The 20909-nt window shown below is 27.0% G+C and overlaps 1 protein-coding gene across 1 annotated transcript; it reads right to left on the bottom strand.

The window, feature by feature from the left end:
* Window positions 1-1942, bottom strand: LOC114189478 (transcription factor DIVARICATA-like). The gene is made up of 2 exons (XM_028078048.2): window positions 1324-1942; window positions 1-618 (listed from the first exon to the last, which is right to left on the bottom strand). Exons 1-2 carry the CDS (start codon window positions 1713-1715, stop codon window positions 285-287), a joined length of 726 nt encoding a protein of 241 aa, XP_027933849.1. The 5' UTR covers window positions 1716-1942; the 3' UTR covers window positions 1-284.
* Window positions 1943-20909: the final 18967 nt, after the last annotated feature.

Here is a 20909-nt window from a genome sequence, read left to right as displayed (position 1 = left end):
TTCATCCTAAAAGATTAACTTTTTTTATTGACTACTAAAGTAACCCTTTCATCCTCACTGCTTCATTCATAGGATTCACCAAGGTACACGTACGTACTCAGAACATAACCTACACTACACTAAAATATAAAATAATTAGCAGCAACGACAACAGCAACAACGACTCTACTAAAGACCCTTGTCAGCTAGCGAAACCATGGAAGCTTTACAAACATACGATACGATACGATACGACACGACACGACCCGAAGCTACAACACTATACACAGCAACTTGTGTTGTGTCTACATTTCAAAGCCATAGTTGGAATACCCAAATGGACCCATTTGATCTTGCATGCTGGTGGAAGCGTACGAGAGCATGTCTTGTGACTGAGGCATTGAAGCACCAGGTGGAGGAACCCAGTTCTGATCAATGGGCACAGGCAGAGAGTTACTGTCCACGGTGGTTATGTCATGGATGCTTGATCTTTTCCTCTCCTTCTTCCCAGAATTCTGACGGAGAAAGTATTTCTGAGCATGACTAGCTACTTGAGTTGGTGTTCTTGTCACAACAACGTTTCTTGAAATGCTTCTCCAATCTCCTTTTCCGAATTTGCTCAGCCCAATCAGAAACAGCCTGTGTCACATATCACATGTCACATGTCACATGTCACACAAACACTATATCAGTAACCATGAATGCACTTGAAATAAGGACTCAAAACTAGTGATGATGGGATATGGATTCTGCTGGTGAAAGTTTAACTGAATTAACGTGTGAGAAGAAGCAAATTGCGGGTTTCGACCATCTTCAAATGCATGCATGACGATCAAAAAAGTATTGCAATGCACACGTTTGATATTTGCGATTTTCGAAATTCTGATTCTGTTAGTAACAAAAAATGCATTATCGTAAGCGTAGACGATAACGCTGTGTCACTGTAACTTATAGAGGGAAGAAAACAGAGGACTCGCGATTTCGCGAATTAAGAAAACAAAAGAAGAGGAAATTAAGAGCCAGCTGAGTGTAGCTGAAAAATAAAATCTTCGAAATAAAAGGGATTTATTTTAGAAACAAAAACACACAACGATCGTAAAAAAGTAAAATTCAGAAAAATGAAAAGGAAAAGATTTTTTTATTTTTATTTTTTTTGCGGGTCAAAACAGCAAAACTCAAAATTGGTTTGAACTTTTTCCCCTTCTTTTTTTTAAGATGATTCCACACAATTACGAAACAGGTCGCTGAGAAATGAAAGAAAATAAACCCAAAAATGAAAACCCCAAACACTAACACACGCAAAGAAGAAGAAGGAATCGAATTGAAGCGAAATCGTTGACAAACCTATGTTCCTCTTCAGTCCAAGGCGTGCCTTTCTTCCTTTCGGTCTCGCCCTGCTTGCCTTTGGACCCGAATGAGATCTGATTAGCGCTGTCCCACGCAGAAATCCCGGCACCGCCACTGAGTTGTGGTGGCGCCAAGTCATCCACGTAACTCGGGACCTCGACTCGGCCAGAGTCAATCTCGAACACGTCGTGAACGAGCGCGTCGTAGTGTTCCCTGACCTCCGCCGGCGTCTTGCCCGGAACGTGGACGGCGATCTGGTTCCAGCGGTCGGGGAGGTCCTCGGGCACGAGGAGCAGAGCGCGCTCGAAGAGCTTGTCGTGGTAGCGAGTCCACTCAGTGGGCTGAACCGGCTGGGGCTGCCACCGAGTCACGCTGTTGTCGTGAAACATCGTGGGTGTCGTGTTCTCAGTTGAATTGAAAACAATGAACAAGGTGAGGTTCTGCTTCTATTGGGGTCGTGTTTCGTGTTCCAACACTTTGTTTGTTTCTTTGTTTTCGCTGACTACGCGAAACCAAAAAAGCAGAGAGAGAGAGAAAAAAAAAAGAAAGAGAAAGAGAGAAAGAGTCTCGCTTTCTAGGAGATTTCGCTTCTGCGTTTGGTGAGAGATTTGGGAAAAAAACGCGATTTATTTATAGGGGTGGCGAATTTAATTAAAACTGGGTTTGAAGAAAATTAATATTTAAACCATTGTTGATGAAAAAAGCTATTTTAGTTTTAGGTGGGGTTTGGGAAAATCTGTTCTGGTGGGACCAGCTCATAGGGTCTTCAATACCAACACGTTTTTGCTTTTATTGTTTTTTCTTTTGTTTCTTCTCAAACTCTACAGTGCATGCTAAGAAACCTGCACTCTCATTTCTTCTCTTTATGGAAAACAATCACTATAATTAATCATTCCAACCTCATATACAAATTCATTGCATTTTCATCTTTTTTTTTTCACTTTTCTTATTTATTTTCTACACGTGTCGGACAGCTGTGCTTCATGCAAGTGTGTTTATTTACACTTCTCATACTCACTTTTAGTTTTATTAACTTTTTTTAGCCCTTTTCAAAACAAATACGAGTTAAATGAAATTCACATAATTAAATATGACTGTTTATTCGATATATTTTTCTATTTCATCGCTATTGAATTTTTTTAATGTTTATTTTCAACTTTTGCAAAATAATTTTTTAATAATTGACAATTTTCTATTATTATATGAGACGATATCTTTTGAGTAGTTTTTTATTTTTTTATATTTTAAAATCACTTAAAAATTATAGAAAAAAATTATTAAAATTTAGTTGTCAAAATATCACTATTTTTTTTCATTAAATATGTATATGTTCTGATATAAAGACATGAGTTGAAAGTTTTACATCAATAACACCTAAAAATAATTTATGATACATAAGTGATGTAAATTGAGAACAAGTTCAATGACTTATTTTTCCAAAAAATTGTACGACTTTAGTTGATTTTCATGTATTGAATGATCAACTTCCATTTTCAAACATAAAATAAAATTAAAAATTGAAAAAATTAACGAAATTTACATGATTTTTTCTATATAAAAATTACTAAATTTGTTTTCAGTACAAATTTCATGTTATAGATCAGTTTTATAAAATTGGGTTAATATTAAAATTCACTCTCAGCAAATATTAGTAAAAAAAAAAGTTTAAAATTGATGAGATTGAAAATGTAATAAAGTAGAGAAACATAGTATCTTGAATGTGATTGCATGTGGTTTGGTTTGGTTGAATATGATTTTGGTGTGTGCATAGTGAAGTGAACACGATTCCATTCTCTGACAGTGGCTTCTTTCGTTGTGAATGTGGGTGAGAGTGAAGATGCAGTTGAAGATATATAGAAGTAACGTATTGGGTTTACGCACTTCCCAATTTGGTTTCAAAACAAAGGTGTGAGTGATAAGCGAATAGAAGAAAATTTCCATTTTGTTGTGCTTTTCGAGTACCGTTTTCTCATTCCAATTCCTGAAACCTCGCGTGGTTGCAGAGAGAAGAATGTGTTCTAGTCGAACTTCATCATCTTTTTCTGTATAAAAAGTCTCTTCGGTCAAACCGACACCAATAAATTACTCTTTGGCGAATAGAATCCAACACCAACCGTTTTTACTTTATTCTTCTTCCATCAATTTAACTGTAGAATCTTTTCTGTGTTTATCCATGGAATCTACAATTATCTATTCTTCTCTCACCCACTTCTTAAATTTTACTATTTTAATCAAACACTTTCTTTACCCCTCGTGTTAGAACATAGGAAAGGTAAAAAACACTTTAGAAAAATGCTGCTTAATTCGCTTTATACTTCTTCAACACTGATTTTGACCCATCGTGAATGCAAAACTGAATAAACTATGTATTGGTAAATATGATGTTTTTCGTAAAAAGTTCTTCGTTTCTGAAATATTGCTTTTGTTGGAGTGATTTTCAATGTAGGTGGGTTGACTGTGTAGAATCATAACTCATAAATTTTGTTTCTGAATAGAAGCACCGATTGAGATTCAAATTCAATTCAGTATCGGTGCATGTATTATGACGTATGCCACATGTTCGATTAAAGTTCCTAATAATTGTTTTTTTTTTGTTTGAAAATGTGTAAGAATTTTTCTTTTATATTGGAACACCGAAGAAAAAACTAACAAACATTCAAGTGATTGTGTGGAGAAATATTGTATTAAAATTATAGTGCAGCTATTGTACCGTGGATGAAAAAAAATTCTCTATTTATAATTACACTTTAAAAAAGTAATAATTTTTTACCTAAAATCAACCGTACGATGCCTGAATAAAACAACTTGACTTGACAGGAAAAAATCCATAGTTTGACTTTGAAAAGATTAAGAATTCAACAAAATAAAAATGTTTGTGATGCTCCAGTTGCTCGGTTTCAAAGACAGAATTTAATTAAATATGTCATAGCTGGAATATTGACTAATTTCCCAAGCCTTTACAAATAAATTAACTACTTATGTCCTGTTTAATTATATTATTTTAAAAATATCTTCTAATAAATTGAAATTGTATTTTTAATTTGTATTCAAAACACTTTCATTACGTACAACTTAACAGTAATTATTGTTTTTTATTGATTACTTTTCACTTCATTAATAACCTGAAAATATAAATAATAAATTTTGTGACTATATTATTACAAGTGTATAAAAGCAAAATAATTAATAATATTGTTATTGTAATTCAAACCTAATACACAGGACCAAGCACAAGACCATCATTGTATGACCAGTGTTAATACACTTAGAAAAATATCTGGTAATGATAAAAGGGTGCAATAAAGGTTAAAATTTAACGATTACTTATCAATGTGATTCCTCTTCTGTAAATTTTTTACTCATTCTAAAAATAAATAAAACATTAAAGTTTCTCATATCACCACACCGAGAAATTTCATTTAAATGACACTTTACATCCATGGACATTACCATATTTTTCTTCCTTACCATTGTGTGGAATGCTTACTTTATATATTACAGATTATAATAAAATCACATATACAAATATTATATGTATTTTAATTGTTTGGTATTTCGTATCATACTATCACTATAAGTAAAAACATCTACATTATTATGTCATGTGTGGCTTTATTTAAGGAGCAAATAAAAAGTTTTTTTTTCATTTAAATATAAAAAACTATTAAATTTTGTATTCAGATGTCAGTTCAATTGATATTTTGTTAGAAGTAAAGCGGTGGAGCAGCAGCTTTATTCACATGAATGTCAACTTTACATAAATTTTAAATGAATTATTCTTTTTTTTCTTTTTCTATTTTTTTCTTCGTGATAGTAATAATATGAGTAAAAGTTCCCTCGTTTATTAAAGGAAAAAAAAAAGTAAATAAATACATTAGAAATAGACTAGATAAGGTAGTTTGTTTGATTGGAAAATAAATTGGGGAAAACGGAAGTTATTTGGTTAAAAATAAATAGAAATTGAAATAAAGTATACTTCGGTGGAGAAAATAGAAAAATATAAGTTATTTATATTACTTGATTTTAATAAAATATTTATCATTTATTAATATTTAATTTAATGTTTTGAATAATAAATATATAAAGCTTGTTTCATCCTATCATACTAATAACAACATTTAATTATTTGTATATGATTTTAATTATTTTTTACTTGTTTAATAGTTTTAGTTATGTAGTTTGACAAGTTAAAAATAAAATGTTTGTTTGTTTATTTAATTACATAAGTTGATATTTTGGTTTTTATTATCATTTTTACTTTTTTTTTATCTAACATAATCCTATAAATTAGTTTATAAATAATATTTGTATTCATTTATATTTTTTAAATTATCTTATTTAGTTGATGTAATATCTCAAATACATTCTTCCCGTCAAAGGCAAAATTTATACGTTTTCAAAGTGAGACTATACATTAATAGGTCTCCAACAATGGATGATACAATAGGTTTAACAAATAACTAACTTTATTATGATCTTATATCATATTAAGAAAAAGAGTTCAAACTTAACTTAACCTTACAAAATTGATTTATAAAGTGTTATTTACACTCATATATTTATTTTATCTCTAATTAATATGCTATAACACATCAATTGAATCAATTCACATTAATAATATTACGTAAATATATAAAATAAATTGGGTATCATATTTATTTATGTGAGTCATTTTACTACATAACGCAATGTTTGGACAAGTCAAGACAAACTATAAAATTTACAAGCTTTCACAAAATTAGCCAAATTATATTAACTTATTTTTAACCTGATCATGTAAACCGAGTTAAGTCACTTTAATATCCTTATTAATATTTCATTAGAACAATATTTTTACTTAAACAACAACTTTTATTAAAAACATTTTAATGGAACTCAAAAAGTTTTTCTCAATTCACTCATAAAACTCAAACTCCAAACTTGACTTAAATAATAACACAAATTACCGGACAGAGAGATTGATTTAAAAAGCAAATAATAGTTAATTAATATTTGAAAAGACTTTGTCCTACAATATTTACTTTAATGCAAGAATTTTATAGGATTTACATTAATTAATGTTTTAATTTATTTTTATTTCATAATAACTTTATATTTTTATAATTAAAAGTTAAAACAATATGTAATATTAAGGTATTTCAATAAAAGGAATTATATTTAAATATATAATTAGAAGTTTGACTTTCCTACATAAAAACTAGTTTCCTAACCCTACTTGTAAAAGATTATGAGTGAGTAGCTCTTTTCTTTCTTATAAAATTTGTCAACTTGTACTAATCTTTTAATTATGGAAATAGACATCAATATTTATTAAAAAATTAAATTGCACGTCACATCCCAGTAATTACTTTAAGAAGAATAAAATTAAATGTTTTTATTACCGACCGTACAACTGACATGTAAGTATAAAGTGTAAACATGCCGTAGGTGACACTTTATCCGTACAAGTACCCGAATTAAATCGATTAAATAAAAAATCAGATCGATGAATCCTATACTGTCAGAAATTTCCCAATTAAGAACTTAGAACCATTCAAAAATTATGAGTTTTTATTCGGTGAAAACGGATAAAAGATACGGTCGAAAAAATAGAGACACAATAAATGGAATGTCCGATAGGGAAAAATGGAATTATAGTAAGGAATATTTTTTTTTACAGAAGTGTTCAGAAGCGAACAATAAACTAATTTGTCATACTTTTTCTCCTACGTGGGTCGATTTTATTTATGGATGTCAATGTAGTGATTATGATTTTATTTTAATATTGTTCCCGAGACATACTCAATTAGTTTCTTTTATCATTAATATGTTATAACTTATAGCTATTGTTTAATTTTATTTTAAATAATTTCCACTTATACAGTTTTACTTATAATTAGATTTTTATTTTTTATTTTTAAATCATTTTAGTTTTAACTTATTTTATTATGATTTTATGTTTTTCTATTCTTTAATTAACATATTTTTTATTTTAAATAATCATTAAGCTGATTGATGGAGTTTAAATAAAACCATGACTACTCTTAAGAATTGTCAAAAATAATTATCATAATCATTGGTACTTTTCACCTAAAGAGATATGTTATATGATAGTACACTTCAAATAAAAAATTCAAAATGGAATGTTACTAACATTGTAAATTATCTTAGGCAAACAAACAAATTAATATATATTGATTGCTTATTGTTGTTAATCTAAAAATGAAGTTATTTTTGTGGATTTTAAAATTAATTGCATGGTTAAACTTGTTTTGCAAATGAGAAAAAAAATTATATATAACGGGTCACTAAAATCAATTTCTTGACAAATCTTATTATTTGTCATCTTTATTATTTATTTATTTCTATATTGTTTGTATTACTTAAGTAAAAACTTACGTCTTTAAGAGAAATGACAATTTTGTAATATATAAATAAGAACAAACATTGCCTTACTAAGTTGATTTAATAAAGTTGAGTTAGACATAAATTTTTTTACTTTAATATGATATTGTAACCACAAATAGTTTAATTTGATTGAAATTTAAGTTTAATGTGTGACTTGCTTATGTGCTCTCAATTCTCAGACATGATCATAAATATCTTTGGCACTAAAAATGTATTGGGGATTTCATATCCATAAGAATATATTGATTTTCATTATATAAATGGAAGCAAATTTTATCTTTATTAGTAATAAAATTTAATGAGAATAATTTAAGTGAGTTTCATTACATAATCATTATTATGTTTATGTTTTTCGATAAATATTTTACCACTTTATGAATGGATATGTTGTGACCCTTTTATCTGTGCATGTTTAATAAGAATTTTTTCAAAAACATCTTATAACAAATTACACTATTTTATGCAGAGTGATACTTGCCACAAATTGCATTATTTAATTTATATATTTTAATCATATTCATTATCATGATAAATAATGTTAAAGGTAATAGTAAGACAAAATTAACTTTAATGTTTAAGAAACAGTAATTGAAAGAAAAAGATAGAGAAAAACTTATGAATAATTTAATTGATGACGATAGATTAATTATTTTTTAAAGTAATGTATATAGCATTTGGTTGTTATAAATTAATTTTAATTAAATTTTAAATTTTAATTTACTTAAATAATTAATAATGGCATATTTATACACATAGTTGACTCTTTTATTTGAAATAAATGTATGTTACTCGATCGTAAACAAATGTAATAAAGATAGTTGACTTATTTATATAATTAATTATGCCTACATCAATATATATGTACTTTAAATTCGTAACAAACACAAAAAAAGAAACATATATATTTCTATTTTAAATAGTTTTAAAAATAACTAAATGTTTGAAAACTATTATTGCTGATCGAGTGTAATAATAACTGTACAGTCATAATGCAATCCGTAAGATTACAATTTTATTATACAAAAATAATTTATTGTTTTGAAGAAAAGTGTTATATTTTTTTATTGCGAAGGAGCATGTAAGAGAATCTAGATCGAAAAGATGGAGTGAGGATAAAAAAGAAAAAGATAGAATTGAAGAGAGGTTGGTGAGGTGTGTGTGAGAGAGTGTGAAGAAGCAGTGTGGAGTTGTCGGCGAAGGGTGGTGGTGGTGGGAATGACAGTGACGTCTTAGAACAGGTGATGGGTCCCACTTCTGATTCTCTCTGGAAACTACCAACCTCAATTTTAAATATCCAAAATCCAACCGAACCGAATCGGAACAAAAATATAGAACTACTCAAACAATGTTCCATGGTTCCATGCCACGTGGCTCCCACTTGGAATTTTACTCGTGGGCGTCTAGGTTCCTCAGTTTTGGATAAGATCGACCTGCCACGTCATCTCTCGCTTCCTCGTTTTTCTTCTTCAATTTTCATTCATACATTATTAATGCCCTTATCGTCTCACTTTAAAGATTTACGCCATCGATGCAAAACCATTATTTAAGCTCTGCAATTCCACGTGATTTCACTGTTCAATATCTCATAAATCTATCCCTAAAAATGGACCCAAGAACCCTATTTTTCATCTTCCCAACAAATTCTAACTTACTGCATCATTATAATACTGGTCCTCTTCTTTCGGTCACAAAACGAATTTGTATTTTTCCTCATATTGCCAAATTTTGAAATCTTTTGAAATATCAGGTTTGAGCTTTGTAATAAGAATCTGTTTACTCGCATTAATTTCAAAAACCTTTCATTCTTACAAAGATCATTCACATAATATAGCTACATTCTAAGAAGGATTATTTATTTAAATTTTGACAATTCTTCGTGTCATCCCTTCATATAAAATATTAGATCATTTCTTATCTAAATTGAAAAAGTCCGATAACTTTATTCTCTCAGCATTGCGCATCGTTTATTTATTTAATGGGTGTTTTACGATAATTGGAAATAAAATACAGTTACACCATACAAGTTTATAAAGTGAATTCAAATTTTTTTTTGTAAGTTTGGTTTAAAACATATTTTTAATCTAGTATCGTAATCATTTAAATTTTAGTGAGATTTATTGTTTGTTAGATTTATCATACTATTTACAATTAGATCACTAATTAATGTTTAGTTTTGCACTTACAATAAACTCCACTACAATAATATATTTAATTAATGATTAATTTTAGGAATAAAATATAATTCATCATTGTAGTGACCAATTTAGATACTAACTTATAAATTAAAAATTATTGGTAACTAAAATATTTTTTAAATTTGTCTCTATAGTGAATTGGTCTCTAAATTGATCATTGACACACTACAACAAAAGTTGCTTTAGAGAACAACACAAAATTGTGAGTTAAATCACAAAAATTATGTACTAAAGTTTAGACAACAATATTTTAGGCGTATTCTAGATAAGCATAGCGGTAGATAATAGATTATGATTTTCAGTACGGTAACAATTTTAAAATTGTTACTAAAAATCTTCATAAAAGATAACAATTTTGATGTACGTATGTCTCTAAATATGAATTGGTATAAATTGATCATTATAGTTATTAATTATATTTTTCCACTAAAATTAAACATATTTTTTTATAATAATTATATAAAAAATAATATAAATTTATAATATAAGATCATTCATTAATATTTAATCTTTTTATATTCAACATGTACATGGATTAATTATGTTAAAAAATTTTACCAATTAAAAACAAAATAAAGTGCGCTTAAAACAATTTTGAACTTATCATCATACGTAAAAAAACTTATTTACACTTAAATTTAACTCAATTTATAGTTTTTCACTGTTTAGAAAAATCCTCATCGTTTCCGTATTATTTAATCATATAACAGATATCTGCATAACCTCTCTGTAACAAAGACGGAAAGAAGGGTGAAATTGGTTAATAATTTAATGGGTTAAGTGGACGTGTGCATTGTCACCAACTCGTACGTGTTTAATAAATTTGTAATGATAGAGAAGAAAGCAATATTTAATGATGAAATAATGGTGCAATAATCACGCATGGGTTTGATATCCAGTTCAGAAAAATTTTGACGGCAAGAAAAAGAAAGAAAGAAGGTTTGAGCGAAGAATGACGCAAAATACTGATAACAGTAACTTGTTGTTGAGTAGAATGAGAAAGTTTACCGTCGTAGCCGTTATTTTGGAAACACAAATATGACTAAGAAACCCAACTCAACATAAAAATAAAGTGTGCATTTTTTTTTCTTCAATGGGACAAAATCATGAAAGTAATTGTTGAATTGCTGAAATACATAGCAAGTGGGAGGAGAATCTACTTAATAATTGTTTATTGTCAAATATAATCATAAAGTTTATTATTATTATTTTTTTCTTTCTGCAGAATGGTATCAGTTCTGTTCTGAACAAAACCAGAACAGTGTACTGATTTATACAGTAAAACTTTTGGAATGAGAGAATTCCGGGAGGAAACAAATGTGACCAGCGAAAAACAAGGTCTCAATGTCGTTTTCTCTTCTTTCCACAAATTATATATTCATACCTCAAATAAATTACACAATTTATTCAATCAGAATTGTTATTTGTAATAAGCTTTTTTTCTCAAGAAAAAGGAAATAAATTGTAAGTTTAACTGATTTTTAAGTAATTAATACATTTTGTTAATTTTAATTATTAACAATAATATTTTTATTGATAATGTAAAGTTTTTTTTTATAGCATAGGTGCATAATTTGATTAAAATAACATATTTTGGTTATTTTGAAATTTTAAGAATGTAGCAGTAGTCTTTCATTTAAAAGATAAATTTAATGAACAACTAAGAGATGTAAAAGTTAAATATATAAAGTAAACCTATTCTTCCTTTTTTATAAAATAATTGGTTTCTTAAAGTTTAAATTTTCCCTGTTTTATTTTATAGATTTTATTAATGATTTTTTTCCTAAAAGTTACGAGTTATAGGATAAGAAAAAGTAAATGTAAAATAATTGAACAGTATTTTGATTAACATAAGTGTCTTCTTTCTTTCAGATTAGGACATTTGTGTTTTTAGGATTAATTTTTGTTTTTTCGCTATAGCTGTTACAAAAAAATATATTAATATATGTTGATATAAGAGTTTAGAAATGCGTTTATTTGGTAGGTCTAGTTGGTTAAAGAATAAATTAAAAGAAATATGTATATTCAAAGCTAAATCTTTTATTAAAAGACGACTTTTTAATAACAGAGGTTTATTTGATAGCTAATTTAATTTGATAATAATTAAACAGTTATGTTGACATCATAATTATAAAGTAATTTATAGGTTGTATTCTTTTGACTCTCTGAGTGGTCAAAATTCGCTAATTCTTTATAAAGTAACTTATATTAATGTATTAGTTTTATTTATAATATCCAGTAAATATACTAAAACACTAAGACTTCGTAATAAGATTCTCTAACACTACGGAGTCACTGCAATAGTGAGAAGAAAACTAAATAAAAATGGTAGTCATCAAATTTATTAAGAAAAAATATATATAAAAAAACACTTATAAGAGTACTAAACCAAAAGTTTAGCAGAAAATATCACAGTATATATTAACAAACAAACTTGAAATATAATTCAACATTGTAAAATCAACAAATAACAAATATTTTAATAACGAATAATATAATATACTAATAAATTTGATATCAAAATAAATTTTAAATTTAATTCAATATCAAAATCAATATATGAGTATATATTTTAAATTGATTTTATCTTGGGATATATTTAAATTCAAGACGTGTAAATTTTAGTTTATTAACTGAATTTGTAAAAATAAAATAGTCTTACTTTTACAGCAACATCATTGTTATTATCGATATTATTATGATTATTTATTATTCTTTTATTTTTGTGGAAACTCAATAAGACAGGGCAGTGATAGTAGCCTGTGCATGTGAGAATACGTGAGTGTGTGTTGACTAAATAGAGGTGAGAGAAAAGTTGGCACATAACTTTAGAAACTAATAATGAGAAGCTTTTGTCCTTTTCTCACTCCTTTTCTTTTCATACACTGTCATACATAAAATGTCATAGGTATGTGTGTCAATGTTATTGTCATCACACCCTAGGCAATAATACTACTGCATGTATCTATCTATGTATCATCACAACGTTAGGTTTTCATTAACTCTTACGATTTAGGGTTAAGTTATAATGCGCATCTTCTAAAATAATTTATTTTTAAAAAATTATAAAAATAAATATCCATAAATGTGAAGGCAAAACAAGTTTTCACGACCCTTGTCCTAATTCAATTCATTGAACATGTACTGAAAAATGTGTATGTGATTGAGTGTATAGACAATTACCTAAAGAAAAACAAACCAAATATGTTTCTTTCCCATATTTGGCTCTTACATTCTCCTTTTGCTTAATTTTGGCCATGCCTACCTTCAACTAGGCCTCCCAACAACACTACACACAATACATTACGATGAATACTAATCAAATGATCTCTATTTTTTATAAAAATTATTTTTTAACTTATTAAATATAATTATCGATATCTTTATTTTCAATAAATTATAATGGTATACATTGTTGCAGATTGTGAAATTATTCTGTGACGGAGGTCAGGTGGACTAAGTTAGTAAAATTTATAGTAAGACAACAGTTGAGGGAGAAATTATTGCAGGTAACATCAATTGTCTTGTAATAGAAGTCAATTGGGTTGGATCACAATTGAATCGTAATGCTTGGACTATTAGTATACTCTTTCGTAAAAAAAAAATTACATCCTGACTAATGACTATAATTTTTGGTCTAATCATACATACATACATACATAAATATTATATATTTACTTTTTTAAATAGTACAGAAACAACACCGAATTCCATCCTATAATTATTTTATACACAACCCAATGTATTCTTCGTAAATAAAAAATGTGACAGCGTACACTCTTGAAAGATATGTTTTATTGAAATAATCATTGCTTGATGAGCAACAGAATATCATTAATTTCAATGCAATTTTTTTATAAGCAACAATTGTTAGAGTTTTTTTAAGGATCACGTCTTAGAGTAGTTAAACAATGGAGATGTTATTCAATTACCCTTTTTAGAATCTAAAATAACTTTTAGAATAATTTATACATTTATTCTTTTGACAAATTATTGAAAAATATAGAACAAAATCTAGTTTGACAACATCTTTAACGTGTATTCTTTTATTTAAGACAAGGCAATGACAAGCTACCAAACATAAATATAGACAATATTATTCTTTATGTAATGCTAAATTTTTTAATTAAGTAATATCTGTAAACAGCTTAATGAAATGGGTAGCCTTGATAATCACGATTATTATTTTAATTTTTGAGATAATAATTATTTGTATACAGCTGAGTGAAATACGTAGGTAGGAATAATAAGGAGTGCAACCTGGTAGACGCATACGTAGAGCGAAAGAATAGGATGAATGAAGAAAAAACATCATTAAAATAAGAAATTGATTAGGGTTTCGTGTTGTAACAACAAAATCAGCAGCAGCCTATTTGACCTGAGAATCCCATAATGTCGCAGTTTTCTTTGGCCTGTTTTCTTCTTCAATTCAATTCAACCAAACCTAACTTCATAATCATACGTCTCCGCTGCTATCTTTCCCTTTAAGGGATACACCACACGTATCGGTTATTTCTTGTTACACCTCATTCATTTCTTATACTACACCACACTCCTTTCAGAATGAACCAGCAAATTAGTGGACTCAAAAGCCCGTAGATTCATTGATTCAGAGTCCAGTGAGCGCTTATTCTATAAACACCTCCCTGTTCTACTAATATACATCTTTTAGAGTTACTTTTCCAAAAATACCCCCACACGTACTTTCCCCTCCATCTTAAACTTTTAAGTAGTTGAACTTTTCTTTTCTTCTATTTCTAGACTATGATTAGTCTTGAGTTGAGAAAAAAGGCTTAATTAACTATTGGCTTCGTATATTTAGTTATATGCCATTAACACCAATTTAATAAAAAGAATCCAATTAACTTTACTTAATAAATATTACAACTTAATTGAGTAAAAAAATATATAAACCAAAATAAATATATTAATACAAAGATCAAAATATTAATTAAGTCATAGAAGAAAAAAAGACTTCTTGTTTCACAACGTTCAAAATTTGTTACATAAAAAAAAATATTTTAAAATCATTTTCTATCTTAATTTATTAAGACGGCTTTTAAAACCAAACCAGAATAAAACTATCAAATTTTAAAACAAACCAATATCTTAAATTTAATTATTGACTTTGATGATATTGTCTTAACAAACTTGATGTTATATATGAAATAAAATATGTGCATAGGAGAATCATTGTTCACAGAAAAAATAAAGAATAATTTCCAGAGTGTTTGTGGAAATAATAATAGAAAGGGGAGTGTAAATAGCAACTCCCTCAATTGAGTGCCATGGCATTTTCTGGGTAATCCGAAATAGCCCAATTCTGCTTCAAGCAGTGCTTAATCCAAAAACAAGCCCATTTCATTCATTACAATGTAATTGATGTGGCCAAGTCTATTTGTTTTTTTTTGTTTTTTGTTTTAAAACTTATTTATTTATAAAGGCATCTTTACTAGTTAAAAAAAATCTTATTTAAAAATAAAAATCGATTAAAAATATTTTTAGGGTTTTTATAAAATGAAAATCTTTTAAATATATTTAAAGATGCTTTTAAGGTTTAATCAAACAACCAAAATGTTTTTCAAAATCATCCAAAGACCACCCAGATGCAAAAAAACAGGTATGAATGCAGTGATGGGTATAAATCGTTTAAAGTAGCTAAGATAAAAATAAAAATGAGTTGATTTTACAATACTACTCAAGAATAATACTTAGAGAATATACGTTTTCAATCCTACGTACTATAAAATCAGTAAATTCAAACTTAAAAAAAATAATAACGTGTTTTTTGTTTCTAGTATTTTATAATAAAAAAATCCATAACTGAATATTAAATTTAAACATAAAAAAGTAAATTAAGATATGTTGCGAGGAAATGCATTAAATACCCATATAGTTAGGACAGGTAAAACGAGTCAATCTAACATGTTTTGACCTAACTTGTCGCTGACCCGTCAAAAGTGAATTGGATCGAGATGAAACGTGATATTTTCTTTTTTTATTTTTTTAATTATTTTTAAAAAAATATTATATATATATATATATATATATAAATAAATATTAAAAACATATTTAATCATATGTATATTTTTTAAACATTTAATTAATTAGCTAATATTTTTAATTAGATAAATTAAAATAATTATTATATTTATATGTTAAATTATTTTATTATAAACTAATAATTAAAATTTAATCTGTGAGTATTAATAATTTAGCATACAATATTATCATATATTTAAACTTTCAAAAAATATAATATAAAAATTTTAATCTTTTAAATATAATATTTTCTTCATTTTGGACTATCAAATTCACAAACCAAACACATAAAACCAAAACTGATTGACGATTTAAAATTCTCATCTCACTTTGAATGGTGTCCATTTTGCAATCCCTACACATAGTTGTGTATAATAGGCCAACCTATTTACATGTGGTTTTGTAAGAGTTACATTTTCTTATTATAAAATTTATGCTCATATTATGCTATAATTTTCTTAACTTTATTTTTTGTTTCACTTTCGTGAGAGTTGGATATATATACTTCAATTTGACTAGCTTTAATTTTATCGAAAATTCTTTGTCCATCTTTTTATCTTTTACTATAATCAATTAAAAAAAAATACCATAACTCAAGTGGAAAACCATACCTTAACATTAAAAAATGTTGCATAAAAGTGGAAAGCGTGTTTGCATTCACATAATTCAAGTGGATTCAACGAAACTTGGGAACGTGAGAATCTTATGACGTACCGTGCTTACATGTGCATAATTCATGTGAATGGAATGAATAAGGTAAGCTTTTTTGTTTTTTAGCAAAAAAAAAAAATGACGAAAAATGAAGATTATTTCTATTGTTTTAACATAAAAAAGGCAAATCATCTTTATTAGTTGATGTTACTTAATTATTGTTGACAATAGTCACCTAAAAAATCTGACAAAATTAGATGGCTCCACTGAAGTTAAAGCTGAATACAACAACCATACACTACATCAAAAAGATTTAAATTATAATAATACAATATTTTATTTGTTTACCCACTATTACTAAATGAACTTCCTGACTAATTTTTTTTATCATTCATGCTTCTATGTTGTTTAATGATTCGTAAAAATGACTAAAAAAAAAAATACTGAATTAAAATATTGTAAGGGTGGTAAGTTAGAGTGTGAAATTTTTAATGGGAGAGTGAGTGGTGAAAAGAATCTATCAATAACTTTTTATGATATATTAATTCTGTTAGGTTGGATTTAGATCCTAAAGATACTTTATAGGTATTTATTTAACACAATTATGTATTAATAATTTCAAAATTATTATTTTTTAAATTATTAGCGATAAAAAAATGAGTTCGTGGTTCAAAATACTTAATAACATTTAGAAAATATATTGATAAAAAATTATTTTTGTTTGTTTGTATATTTTTATTGGACTGAATTATATTCATGAAAAAGTATAAAAAAGTCATAATTCAAAATTGTCCCCTTTTCAATCTAGACATAGCACTATGCCGAATTAAGAGAAGTTTGATAATTTAAGTTAAGCACCTAACCATCAACATGAATTATAAAGGACAAACTTATTCATAATTCATATTATTTTTTAACTTAAATTGAAGTTTGTTTTCGCGAATCTTCTTGATAAAAGTTTGTGCTAAAATTTATCGAGACAAATAACCCCAAACTAATTAAAAATTATGCTAAAGTTTCCTTTTTCTTTAAAAGTGGTTTTACTTCATCATTAGAAAGTTAATTAATCTTTTAAAATTATAGTTTATCGGTAATTAATCTTTTGAAAATTCAGAACATCCTTATCCTACATCAGTTAATAGTAGTCCTGTATTAATAGGCTTCTACAGTTGTTGTATTGTATATATAATTAAAATTTCTTTTGGATTTAATGGGCTAAAGCCCAATAAGGCCAACCTAGAATGTCTAGGTCCGTGATTAATTTTTGTCGTTGATTGCAAAAAAATATTAATGTCATTTTTTTTATGTTCTTCGCCACTTAATGCTATACTTCACTGTAACGTTTACATCAACACCGACACATGCATCAATGTTTTTAGTACAGTAGATGTTTTTTTTAATGTACTGATATGATTTTTATATTTCTTTATAAGCATTTGATTAAGCTTGAATTAGTTGCATTATTTAACAAGAAAGTTATGATTACATTACAATTTTTTTTTAATAAAAACTAATTAAAAGGTCAATTATAAATGGAGAGTTTGAAAGTGGAGATGAAATTAGAGAGAATTTGGTTTTTGTTAATTACACAAACTGTAATTAATGCTCAAATCACAAAAAGATCTCAACAGAAAAACTATAAATGTGAAAAAAATATATTTGCTAGAAAAATTAACCTTCTATAAATATAGAATACTTGAGAGAAAAAATAACCCTCTATTCATAGGTATAAGTTAATTAGAACCAATTACCATTTCTATGAAAAATCGTAGAATATTTATTGCTAGTTCCAAAATCAATGAGAGTGATGGATTTTTGTTTGGATCGTTAATATTTTTGGTGTGATAATCAGAAATGAAGGGATAAAAGTCAGAGAAAATATTACCTCTTTAGTGTAATTGGATTATTACAGTAAAAATCTATAAATAATATAAGAAAGTTATGAGAAAATAGTGCCTCTATACTATACTTAGATTATTACTGTAGAAGTGTACCAGTGTCATAAATTAAATGTGTCTGAAAAATATTACTTCCTAAATACGATTTGACTATTTTTATAAGAACGTGTTATCTTATTAGTAAAGTCTGACAGGACATTTGCTAGAAGATTATTTTATGAACATAAATGGTTATCTTTTAAAAGCATAAATTCTTATTTCAAAATATTTGAGTTACAAAATTAGAAATTTAGAAAAAAATAAAAAAATCTCCCGCATCGGACTATAAAATACACATATAAATATACACTAAACAATTATATATATATATATATATTAATTTGGTCTTATATTTTTTTTATTATAAGTCCCCATATTTGTTAAATATATTTGTTAACTATTGTGAGCTTGGTTTGACGGGCCGATCCGCAAGCTCGTCAAAAAAATGCAGGGTGGACTAAAATATTGAGTCCTCGCGAGTTGATCTGCTAGTCCGCATAAAAAATAATTTGTATTTATGTATATTAGTTATTTTTCTTCTAGACTCCTGCGTAATGTTCCAAATTCTTATATGATTGAAAAAAGACAAGTATTATGTATTTTTGAATGTGTTAAAATTTGAAGAATACATCGTGTATGTCAAAGTATGAATATGAATACGATGAAAATATTGAATTATCAATTTATCATCTAACTCTCCAAAGTATTTGTTTAATTTTGTAAACTTGTTAAAGTTTTTCAATTTATTGAATATCGAAAGCTTTATCATAAGTTTTTTTTTTTAAGAAAAAGAAGGAAAGGCAGGCTAACTCGCAGGTCCGTGAACCTGCACTTATATGGGATGGGCAAGACTTTTCAATCCGCATTAAATATGTGAGATGAACCAAGTGCAGGTCGGGCTAAACGGGTCAGAACGGTCCGCGTTACCACCCTTAATCATACATCAAAATTTGGATTAGTTTTTATTTATTTTAAATCATTTTTGAAGAATAAAACGTATCATATAAAAGAAAATAGTCCTATGTAATTAGAAAAAAAAACAAAATTTTCAATATATAGCTCAATAGAACACAATAACAAAAAAATTTAGATTTAAAGACTAAATTAACTATATTTATTTGACAAATATTAAAACTCAATTTAGTAAAAAATGAAAAATATAAAGAGTAATTTGAAAATGTAAGAATCACTGAGTAAACCATATATATATATATATATATATATAATCATATATATTATAATGATTCAGAAATAATTTAAATATTATTTTATTAAAAGCATAAGAAAAGGTGAATATATATAATTTTGTACCAAAGGACGTGAGGATCTGAGTGTGATTGAGTTAAATCAATTGAGATGTGAATATAACTATTTAAGATAAGAAGAGAAAAAAAAAAGATGAATATACATGTACTCCCATAATCCACTTCCACTTTTCAAAGCAAGACCTAATAAACCTACATCAAATCTCATAACACTTTTTCTCTTCAAAACCGTCCTTATCTTCACTCTCACTCAATAAAAAAGGTTCTTTTCTCACTCTTTGTTTTTTCTTTTTTATAATTAGATGGCCCCACTTTCTCATCAAAATTTAATTAATCCACTTTCAACTCTCTGTTTCCCCATTGTTTAAGCCTTTAAGACCTGTTTATGGAGATCTGAATTTCATTTTTTAATAACTGCTATTGTAGTATTACTTCAGAATAATCAATTTTGTATTCAATAACTTTTAAAAATAATATCACAACAAATAATTTTAATTTATGATAATCATGGTTCAATTATAAAATATATTTGGGCATTCATAAATATTTAATTTCATATTTTAATGTATTCGCAATAATTTAAATATTTAATTTCTATTTCTTTGCCAATAACATCTATGGTACTTTATACCTGTAATATCAGTAAATAATAAAAAAAACGGATATGAAAAACGTCGTAACAAGTTCGTACTTTTCTATTGTTCTAAAATATTTCAAGAAAACGGAGAATAATATGATATTTGCATAAAGATCGTAAATAGACAATTATTTTATAAAGTCTCGACCGACCGAAAAAAAAATGTGAAAGAATCTTTCATCATCAAAACTTTGAAAGCCACATTGTTATAAGCAATAGAAGAACACAAACTTTTAGTTTTCTCTTTTAAATTAGGAGTGAATATGATTTTGATATTTTTTAACAACTTAAATATAATAAAGATAAATTTTAATAGATAAAATAATATAAAATCTATAAATAGATATAAACCTTTATTATTTGTTTCATTAAAATCTTATCTATATATAAAATTTAACTTTAAAAAATAACTAGAATATTGTTGTGTTGTTACATTCGAAGAGATGATAAGATGAAAATTAAATTATCA

Source organism: Vigna unguiculata, chromosome 7 (genome assembly GCF_037176805.1).
Source record: "Vigna unguiculata cultivar grain cowpea cultivar isolate G323 ecotype 2 chromosome 7, ASM3717680v1, whole genome shotgun sequence".
In the NCBI taxonomy this organism is placed as follows: Eukaryota; Viridiplantae; Streptophyta; class Magnoliopsida; order Fabales; family Fabaceae; genus Vigna; species Vigna unguiculata.
The sequence above is the reverse complement of the archived record's forward strand: the minus strand, read 5'-3'. Positions and strand labels throughout refer to the sequence as shown.